The 11,155-nt window shown below is 50.2% G+C and overlaps 1 protein-coding gene across 3 annotated transcripts in view; it reads left to right on the forward strand.

Annotated features, from left to right (window-relative positions):
* Nucleotides 1–8,041, forward strand: part of Atoh8 (atonal bHLH transcription factor 8) — a 30,363-nt gene extending 22,322 nt beyond the window's left edge. For all 3 annotated transcript variants that reach the window (XM_028762388.1, XM_028762387.1, XM_028762386.1), the window contains one exon: nucleotides 7,085–8,041. In XM_028762388.1, coding sequence (XP_028618221.1) covers nucleotides 7,085–7,090 — 6 coding nt within the window. In that variant the 3' untranslated portion in view covers nucleotides 7,091–8,041. The remainder of the gene's footprint in view (nucleotides 1–7,084) is intronic.
* Nucleotides 8,042–11,155: the final 3,114 nt, after the last annotated feature.

Consider the following 11,155-nt stretch of genomic DNA (forward strand, 5'->3'; position numbering starts at 1 on the left):
TAAATGACACAAAAGTGTTAGCTAACAATGCAGAGGAGGGCTCTGCTGAACAGAGGTTTGTCGTAGTTGCTGACATGCAGACCTTATGAGCTGGACTCCCGGGTGCTTGGGTTCGAAGCAGCAAAGCAGAAACAACCTATTGCAGCCGGGCCAGCTGTGGGAGCATGGACAGAGGTGACCAGGACCACACAGCTAGGGAAGAAATAGAACGAATGGTAATGGTGAAGAGCCCAGAAGCAGAGGCCATTTAATGTTGGGGCAAAGGGTCCCATGAGGGGCGGGGACCCAGGAACCTGTTCAGTGACTGAGGCTCCTGGCCTTGACCTTGAGTTGCTCAGGAAGCAGTCAACTGACTTGCTTAAGTACTGGTAGTAGAATGGATCTCAGAACTCAAACACAGACTTTCTGATGCCACTGGTTGGCACTGTTAATCTCCATATTATATTGCCTGCTGGGTGGGTTGGTTCTCCGCCGGTCTCTTCCCCTGCCTACACACGAACATCTATGAAAGGAAGGAAAGGGTCATTTCCCTCACCTCACTCTCAGCCTGTGTAGCCGGAACCTCCTTTTACGGAATGATTGATAGGGTGTCAGGAGTAAGCAGCCCTGATGAGAGATGGCCTTACCTGTACCCACATCCCACAGTGGTTCCAGATTCTAGCTAAGACATGGGCTTAAGGATATTAGAAAAGACAAGAGAAAGGGTATCTCTTGTTAAAACTGCATTTTCGAGCTAGGGATAGTTCAGTTGGTAGTGTTGGTCTATCATGCATGTTAGAACTCCGAGTTTGACCTCCAGCATCACATAAACAAGGAGTCTTGACTCATACCTGCATTTGGGAGATAGAGGCAGGAGAAACGAAAGTTCAGTGTCATTCTCTGCTGTATGGCAAGTTTGAGGCTACCATAGACTGTTAGTGAGCTCCTGTCTCAAAAAGCAAATAATTAAGGAAGTAACCCCCCCAAATAAAAACCAAATCCCCTGTGTTTGCATGGAACTCCAACTGCTTTTGCTGAAACCATTTGATTATCTGGGTTGCTTGGGGATCCTTGCCTTTCCCAGCTGCAACACACACAGCATACACAGGCGCGCGCGCGCACACACACACACACACACACACACACACACAGGCGGACACAGGCACACATGCACACACACACACGTGCGCATGCTCCAGTGATGCTGCTCTATGCATGCCAGGCTCCCTCACGTGTCTTCTGGGTACAGACTGAGACTTTGCAGAGGCCTCCAGCATGGATTGGTGTATTTGGTGTTACCTCCTTGCCCTTGTTGTCACTTTGCTAGAAGGATTATGAAGGGGAGGTGCTGAGAGATACTGGGAGATGCAGAGAAACAGTGATGGCCATCTCAGTCAGATGGCTCAGGGACTCTTCACTAGTGAAGAGATGAGGTCTGTAGGTCAGGGTTAGGGTCTACCTACCCTGTAGGGTCTGCTGTACCCTAGAAACATGATGTGAGGCAAGAGAACTTACTGATCTGTCAGGGATGGCTGTCTCCAGGAGACACTGTGCCCCTCCCTTTATCTGTCAAACTATAAAAACACTGAGCCCCAAGAAATTGGAATTTCCCCAGTTGTCTCCCGCTGGGTGAAAGGAAGAGATGAGGGTGTGCATACACAAATGGGGTGTCTGTGGGGTCAGGCCCATTTGGGAAGACTGAGGACTGAGGCTTTTCCCCTTGTCTGGGCTCAGTCCATCAGCTCTGTTTCTCTCCAGCCTGATGCTTCAGGGAACAGTCCCGAACCCTGGGGCCTACCAGGAGGGAGCCTTTAGGACTGGAGGCAACTGGGAAGCTGCAGCTGCTGTGCCCCATAGCCTTGCCTGGACCAGCCCGGCCCTTACAGGGCACCATACCAAGAAAGACTGACAGACACAGAGAGACAAACATAGAAGAAGCCAAGAAAGAGTTGGCTCAGGAGACACAGGCAGAGCTCTGAGAGAGAAACAGATCGGCAGCCAGAGGAGAGGCGTCAGCATGGCGTGGCAGTCCCCTGCAGGCCCTGGGGGCTCCTTGTAGGCTCTGGTACTAACTCTGGGTGCCAGGTCTCTCAAGCTCCCAGCCTGGAGAAGGAAAAGGCTGGAGCCTTGTCTCCAAGGAAGAGATTTCACACAGTTTTGACAGCTTGCCAGATCACTTTTCCAAGAGAGAATGGTGTCAGTACCCTTTGGGGGCCTCGGAACCTCTTTTCCATTCCTCTGCCCACCGTGGCCCCCTTTAATAAATCTCTCTCTGTTCGTCACTGTCACTACCTGTTTAATTGGCTCAAAGATGGCAAGTGTCAGAAGTTGGCTTGTCAGGACTGCCGGGGTCCAGGCTCTGTCCATGCAGCTCCGGTAGCACAGGGTGATCGTGCAGGCTTCTGTGTCTTCGTCTGCTGAATGGACACAGTGACATACATTTGCTTAGGCTTGTCTATGTCAGTGTGAGCAATGGAATGAAGTGACGTTCCTGGCACATGGTCACTTTTCTAAAAAGATAGCCCTGAGCCTCGGTCCCTCACTTCCCTGCCAGGCCGTGTGAAAATCAGGGTGCCTCAGGCAGTGCCCCTTGGGAGGGGTGGGCAGGTGGGGGGGGTGAGCCGCCCCATTATCACCAACCCAGAAAGAGGGGGGGGGACTAGGAATTACGTGCTTGGGGAGCTGAGAGCAGCAGCTTTTCTTTCCGGGTAGGAGCTGGTGGGCTGAGAGGGTGGTCCTGAACAGACCTTCCATATTCTGTAAGGGGTAGAGGCAGAAAAGACGCAAGCCACAGTCTGCACGCTGGAGTTTGCATGTTCATGGGTAGGATGTTTCTATCAGTCCTCAGAGCCGGTGGCAATGAATGCTGGCTCTGGTTGCCTACGATTAGCTCTACCGTTGACCTGTCAGCACAGGGAGGGGTTTTGCCAGCCACCTGCCCTCAGCTTCCAGCATTTAGCAACTGTTTAGCAACTGTTGCTTCTTACTGCTGGGAAAGTCCCTCTATGTATCACTCTCTGGTCTAGATGTTTGGCCTGAATCGTCTTTAGCAAATGAAGGGTTTGACCTGCTGGATCCAGTAATCTTAATCTCAGGGCCTGGGACCTGTGGGTTACATACTCTAGCCTAGAATCCAGGATGATGCCTTTTTCTTTGGGGAACAGCCCTGGGGAACGCAGGGGACTGAACAGAGTTGACAGCTCTCCCATGAGGTGAAACAGGAAGCAGGGCAGGGCCTCTAACTCAAGTGTCTGTCACCAACCAACCCAGTCTGTGACAGTAACTCACTACAACTGGTTGAATAGGTTTTCCCTAGCTTGGCTCTCAGACTCGCAGGCTTTCTCTATGACTTTGATGCTGTTAGGTGCCCGGGAGCTCTGAGGATCCTCCCAGCTAAGACACAGGGGGATCAGCAGACTCCTATCATGTCCCTGTCACATCCTGCTCCTGAATTCTCCGTCAGCTTCATGGTGTCCAGGTTGGGTAGGACAGAGTAGCTGGAGATGGGTTGACTCTTGCCTGTTTCCAGTTCCCTGGGAAATTTGGAGGTCAGAAGCTCAGGAACTCAAGTCCTGGCTCAGCAACAGTTGCTCTCTGACTTCTGCTGACCTGCATGCACACACCCACACACACTAAAGATAGAGGAGGTGAGCCGGCTGTGTACACACACACACACACACACACACACACACACACACACAAAGATAGAGGAGGTGAGCCAGCTGTACACACACACACTAAAGATAGAGGTGAGCCTGCCATATACACACACATACACACACACACACACACACACGCACACACACACTAAAGATAGAGGTGAGCCGGCCACACACACACACACACACACACACAAAGATAGAGGAGGTGAGCCGGCCGTGGAGACAGCTCAGCATTCCGAGTGAGTTACCTCCAAGCCTTAGGATCTGGGTTCCCAACAAGGAGGAAGGAGAGAACCAGCTTCTGCAAGTTATCTCCTGGCTGCCACACGGGCCTTGTGGGGTCCCTCCTGTCCACTCCCCCAAATAAATAACACTTTTAAATGAGGAAAGTGAGGCTTAGTTGGAGAGCTTAACTGGCCTGCCCAGGGCCTGCATTTCACCTGACGGCAGCAGCAGCAGCAGCCAGTGTGGAAGCTAACAGACACCTCCACTGAGGCTCTCGTAGAACCTTCCCACCTCTCCGCTTTTCTACTGCATTTTAGTTTTTAAAAGATGCTTGAAATCTGCCTGCTCTTTCTGGAATATAATAAAAAAAAAATCACCATCCAGATTTCAAACTCACTGGGTCTCTTTTCACACCTGTTGATTGCTAAATCTAGAAAAATGAACAATTTGAAAATAGTGTGAAAAGAGGGTAAGTAGGTTAAAGTAGACATTGCAGATGAATAATGAACTTTTTAAAATTAGGAGGGGGATGGAGACTGGAGAGATGGCTCCGTGGTTCAGAGCACTGGTTGCTCCCACAGAGGACCTGGGTTCAGTTCTTAGCACCACATGGTGACTCATAACAGTCTGCAACTCCAGTTCCGGGTGATACAGCGCCTCCTTCTGGCCTCTGTAAGCACCAGGCATGCCTGTGGTGCACAAACATGCATGCAGGCAAAATGTTCACACAGAGGGGTTCTGTATTTTGTGTACGTGTGTGTGTGTGTGTGCATACATGTGTACGTGTGTGTACACTGACACATACCTGAAAGTCATTTCTCTTTCCATCACATAGTTTCAGGGATAGACTTAGATTGGTCACCAGCCTTGGTGGCAAGCACCTTTTTCCTTTGTGCCACATCCCTGGCTTAGTTAATTTTTAATGTCCCCAAAGTGATCCAACTACCCTGCGTGACACAAGTGGTCAAGAGAAGAGAGGAAAGGACTTAAGGGCAGAGAGACGCACGGTCAGCAGAGGGGAGAGGGGGAAGCAAACAAAGGAGACAAGGGAGCTGACTGAGGTTGCTCAAGGTTCCAGGGGAAACATCTCTAAAGGGCAGTCATAGTTACACAGTTACATAGTTCTGCCTGAGAGTGGAGGAACGCTGTGGTACAAGAGAGCTGCAGTGAGCTGAAGCCTGGGACTGACGTGGGGTTGTGTCTGGAGGGCACCTGGAGTTGTGCTGAGCGCTGGGCTACGGCAGTGAACAGAGCCATCCCCTGGCCCCGTGGGGCTGGTGTCATCCTCAGATGAGGAGACAGGTGGAAGGGTGACCTTGTGATGATCTCACCCATTCTGCCATACTGACCGGATCACAGCAATCAAACTGGGCATGTTGGAGTAGCCAAAAGCAACAATAGGCAATTGTGTTTGCTTCCTTACCCTCTGCCACAGCTGGTTGGTCCAGAGGAAGAAACCAACTGAACACTGAAGCTAGTTTCAGCTTCCTTTGCTGGTCTGGGGGATACGTGCAGCTGGGCATCAATTGTGAGCTCAGTCTGAGAACTGTTTGGGTTTGTAGCTGGAGCCAGACTGCTCTGGCCACCTTCACAGTGTAGGCTAGGAGAATGGTCCCAGCCTTCCACTCCTTCTTGAGACTATAGTCAAGCTAGATGAAGAAGGAACTCCATCCCCAGTCCATGGCAGGGCCCGCTCGCCCAGGCAGCTAGCACCGGATGACGTGGCTGTAAACCATGCTGTGTGGACCACAGACCCAGTGCCATCCCCATGGGCTTTCCTTCTGCTTCTTAATCCTTCTTCTCAGACTCAGTAACAAAAAGCAGATCTCTGTTGGGGCCAGTCGTGCACAATGGGCAGGAGAATGTAAGCCTGGGATTTACCACATCAAGATCCTGCCGGCCTCTCACTTTTCCTTTCCCCCTGCTTAGCCACTATTAGCAGGACAGCCTCCTCCCCCATGGCCTGGCTCACTCACTCTGCTTGGACCCTGTATCCAGCCTGGCTCCAACCTCTTATTTTGGATCTTGGACCACATCTTGGCTATGTTCCTGTCAGTGTCCTGGGGCCTCTGAGGCAAGACATACAAAGGTCTGTGGTTAGCAGCCCTCCATGGTTTGGCTCCTTCCTGCTTGCTGTTCAAAGGCAGGCTTCAGCAGGAGCAGCTTCTGTTAGTTGGAGAAGCAGGGCTGATCTGGGTTCAACTCCTGACACTGCCGGTGTGAAGTGCTCACTCCCTGCTTTGCCTGCAGTGGCTCACCCTTGACTTGGAATGTGAGAAGGGTCCTAGCATGTCAGCGGTGCCTGAAAGCTGGTTTGCTTTAACATCAGCAGGAACTGCTTGCTCAGGATTCTTGCAGAACCAAGAGGTGTGCTGTACCAAGGTCTCTGAGCACCCTTTCCATGTTTTGCATGGATTCTTGGGTCCCTCATGAGTCTCTGCACTCATTCTGACCATCCCCCATCCTCCAGGCCTGGTACCCCACTGTGTCCTTGGCCTGACCCATAAACTCATGGTTCTCAAGGTGTCCCAGGTGCCTCAGTGAAGGTAACACAGCAGGGACTCTGGCCCTCTGTTTTTCCACCTCATGATGGTCACATACATAGAATCCTGTTGTTTTCTGGGTGAGGATTCTACAGGTCCATTCTCATTTCTTCGTAGAAAATAAAGGAGGGACTGAATCATTGGTTTTCTTCATCTGAGCCATCTGTCAGAGGTGGACACCTAAGATGTGACTGTCAGGTGTCCCAGCTGCCGGGTGACAGGCCACAACTATAGTAGGCCTCAGAACTTGTGATGACATCCTCTTGTCTGAACAGGGCGGAGAGATGGTAAAAGTGACGAACAGACAATTATTGCCATGGGAACCAACCAGCCTGCAGGGAAGCCCTGCTGTTCCCCATCCCAACACCTCATCTGATATCCCTCAGAGGTGTTACTCTGTGGTTCATGACATCAACACCAGGTGTCCCTGGGATTAAAAGGGTTTGGCATCCTCAAGGCAGCAGAATTCAGTGGGGACAAAGGGACAGTGTATTCCATGAGGATTGCTAGTCTTGGGTCTAAACCTGGCACTCTTTGACTGAAGCATTGCCTGGACAATATAAATCTAATGTCCCATTGTGGGAAGCCATGACAATTGAGAGAATGTCCTGTAAGTGTTAGCATCCAACTTCAGGATGAATAGGGATAATGCTGGTACCTTTTTTTTTTTTTCAGGAGTGACCTACCACAGGCTAGACCATGGACACCACTGTGAGTCTCTTCCCAGTCGGGCCTGAGGAGAAAGCTGAGACCACCAGGAGACAACCAGCCTCATTCCATGTCTTCTTCAAGATGCTACCAGATACTCAGCACATGTACCATCTCTCAGGGTCACTTAGGACCAGGACAAGGGCCACCAGCCTCTCTCCCAGTCTCCTGATGTCCTCCAGCCTTCCAGGGTTACTTCAGATTTTGCCTTCTGCCTGGTGGGGCGAGCTATTGCCAAAGATTCTACAGAGATTGTCCAAGGAAACTATGGGATGAAGCCCCAACAGCACAAAACCACACCATTGCTGCCCAACCAAGTCCACCTCAAGCCAAAGATGGATTAGCACTTCTGCCAGAAACTCATGCAAGGAGTGGGCATTTGGTGACCTTCAGAAGCACTTAACCCTCCCAGCCAGGGCTCTGTCTGTGCTGGGCCCTGAGCAGCTGGTTGTCTTCCAGGCTGGTGGTGGAAGTGGGGTCTGAGATACTTGGCCCTTCCCATTAACTAACCAGGCCTCTGACTCCTGTTCCCGATACTTTATGGGTCCCTGCTCCTTCTTGGAGCCCAAGCCTCCTGAGAGAGGAGGAAAGCAGGAGATTGAAGAAGCAATATTGCCCCATACTCCACCCGGGATATGTCTGAAGGAAATCTTTCTGAGGGTCTTTGCTCCCAGATCCTACTCCACCAGGTGCTCCTGCCCAGTGGCCAGGTTCAGGCTAGCACGTAAGAGAGCAGCTGCCTATGGACAGACAAGGCAGGAGGGCTGGGGAGGAAGGGACCAGGGGAACGAACGGGCCAGTATGTGGGGGAAGGGGCACGTTCAAAGCCAAGGCCTGCTCCTTGTGCTCCAGAGGCCAAAGCTGTTCACATCTGTGTGCAACCATCTGCTTCAAATTGAAGTAAAAGCTGCAGTATAGAAAGGACTCATGTGTGTTGAATGAACTTGGGGGTGAGCAGGACATTGGGCAGTCATTAGCTGGGGATTGTGAGGAAGGGGCAGGAGTCCTTCAGACTCCGTGTTGGCGAGGGATCCCCACCAATGGCCTCTGGCTAGACTGTGCTCTGGCTGGCCCAGGTCACAAGAGAAGCTTCTGCTTCTCTTAGCTCCCACCACGAGTTTTGTGAGACCATGATCACTATTAATGTCATTTTCCAGATGAGGGAAACAAGGCCCCAGGAGTCAGGGTCAGTCATCGGCAGAGACAGTCCTTGAATCAGGACGGCCTAGCTCCAAGCCCTGTGTTCTCATGTCCTTTCCAGTCTCAGAGTAATGTTTTTGGTTAGCCTTGTTACATTCCTTTATTTTGTGGGTCATTCTAGGATAGAGGGGAAGAAAATACACTAAGAAATAGGAAAGAACTGTTGGGGCGTTAGGGAATGCAGGGGGCTGGGGGTGAGTAATGCAGACCTGAGGTGTCCTGATAGTGGGGCTCCCTTTGTCATGCTCAGTTCCATGTCCAGGATCAGACACTGAGTAACTGAGCCATGGCTAGGGCCATCCTAGGAGCTACAGGAGCGCACAGCACAAGCACTTGCCTGTGGTCCTGGCCACAGACGGGGTACAACTGCTTAGGTTGGGACAGGCCTTGGGCTTGGAGAGATGACTGTGGTTAGGAGCACTTGCTCTTCTTGCAGAGGACCCAAGTTAGCGTCTCAGTACCCACATTGGGCAACTCCCAGCAGTCTCTAACTTTGAAATCAGGGAATCCAGGACCTCTGTGGGCATCCGTTATTCACATGCACATGCCTACATGCAGACACATAATTAAAAAAGAAAATAAATCTTTTAAGAGGAGAAGGGAAAAAAGGGACAGGCATGCTGCAGGCTGCTCTGACATCTCTGAAGTCTATGCCCTCTACCCAGTCTACAGCTCCCATTCTGGCTGGGGTGCTGAGTCCCATCTCAAGACCAACAGTCCTTCCTCCTCAATCACGCCCGTCTCTTTTTCTGTGGTTTCCCACGAAACAAGGTCCTTTTCTGGAGCCCTGTGCTTGCGACACTGGAAACAGTTCCTTTCAGTTCTAAGTCTGTGCACCGTCTGCCGCCGGGTCTCTGGCTCCCCTGGGAATTCTACTCTTCTTGAGCCAGACTCTGGGGCTGAGAGGTTGGATTCATGCAGCAGGATGACCTAGGTGCGCCCCTTTCTATCACGGGGTACAAGTCTCCTTTCACATACAAATTAAAAACATCACCCCACCCTGTGTCCTAGGGAAGCAGGCACAGCCCACTCAAATCCCAGATCCCTGACAATTCTCAGGGGACCAACATCTCAAAGTCTGCCTTTGGTCTCTCGGATCAGCTTCCTGTGGCCTCTTCAGCAACCTCTCCTGGCCAAGAAACAGGGTCCATACAAGACACCAGTGTAGAGAGCTGTTAGTGTTTGCTGTTGGGGATAAAGTTTACACCATTTACAAATCACAATGAGCAGGGCATCGCCTTGACACCCCCATTCATGGAGCCCTTCCCGTTATATCTCCAGCAGTTGTACCTCCCCCGACGATGCATCTCTGGGCTCTGACTCACCCTAGGTTGTCTTACAGCTGCCGCCAAAATCGAGTCTTTTCCTTTATTCTGATGTTCCAGACCCAAAACATTAGAACCATAATGTATGGTGACCAATGGGTGGACCATGAGGTAGGAGGGTAGCTAGCATGGCTAGTCCCCTGCCTTATCTGAGTAGGGGCCCAGGTCTTGTCTCCAGAAGGATTGAGTCTCTCTCTGGATCAGCAACATTCTCACTCCTCGGGTAACCTGTACCCAAGGACTGGGTCAGAGGTAACAGATGGGCTACAGAGGGAAGGAAGGGACGGCAAAGGATACCCCTCCTCAGCATGCAGGACCAGCCAAGACCATGCCTTAAACCATCTTCAAAGCCATCTGGCCCACAGACAATAAGTATGCTTTCATCTTCTGGGATTACACCAGCCTTACAATGAGAAGTTCCCAGAAAATTCCCCTTACATACACACACAGGCATGGAATTTGCACCACACGTGTGTGTGTGTGTGTATGTACACGTGTGTATACATGTGCCTGTGTGCATGTATGTATGTGTGCACAGTATATGTGTACATGTATGTGTATGTGTATATATGTATGCACGGTATATGTGTACATGTGTGTAAATGTGTATATGTGTGCATGGTATATGTGTACATGTATGTGCATGTGTGTATATGTATGTGTGCACGGTATATGTGTATGTGCAGGTGTGTGGGGAACCCTGATGAAAGTGTTGCATGTTCTGTACCACTGTCCACCTTGTTTCTTTACTACAGGGCCTCCCAGAGAACCTGGAACTTTTAGTCCCAATGTCTTCCTGTCTGCCCCACTCAATACTGGTGTTCAAGCATCCCAGACCATGCCCAACATTTTATGGGTTCTGGGGGGTCCAAATTCCAGTCCTCATGCTTGTACAGTAAGCTTTTCTAACCACTAAGCTATCTCTAAAACCCCCACATATACTTTTCTGGAAATAGTAATACAGGACTAGGGTCTGGGAGTGAGCTCAGTTGGTAGAGTGCTTGTCTAGTACGCATGATACCTGGGGTTAGGTCCCCAGCAACACATAACACTTTCCTGCTTGTAATCCCAGCTTGGGTAGGGGGAGGAAAGAGGAACAGAAGTCCAAGGTCATTCTTGGCTGAGTAGTGAGTTAGAGACAAGCCTGGGATACATATACATACACATGTACATACACATCATATACACATACACGTCATATACACATACACATCATATACACATACACATCATATACATACACATGCACATACACATCATATACACATACACATCATATACACATACATCATATACACATACATCATATACACATACATCATATACACATACACATCATATACACGTACATCATATATACATACACATATACACATACATCATATACACATACATCATATACACATACACATCATATACACATACACGTCATATACACATACACATCATATACACATACATCATATACACATGCACATCATATACACATACATCATATACACATGCACATCAT

Source organism: Grammomys surdaster, unplaced genomic scaffold (genome assembly GCF_004785775.1).
Source record: "Grammomys surdaster isolate TR1022 unplaced genomic scaffold, NIH_TR_1.0 133, whole genome shotgun sequence".
In the NCBI taxonomy this organism is placed as follows: Eukaryota; Metazoa; Chordata; class Mammalia; order Rodentia; family Muridae; genus Grammomys; species Grammomys surdaster.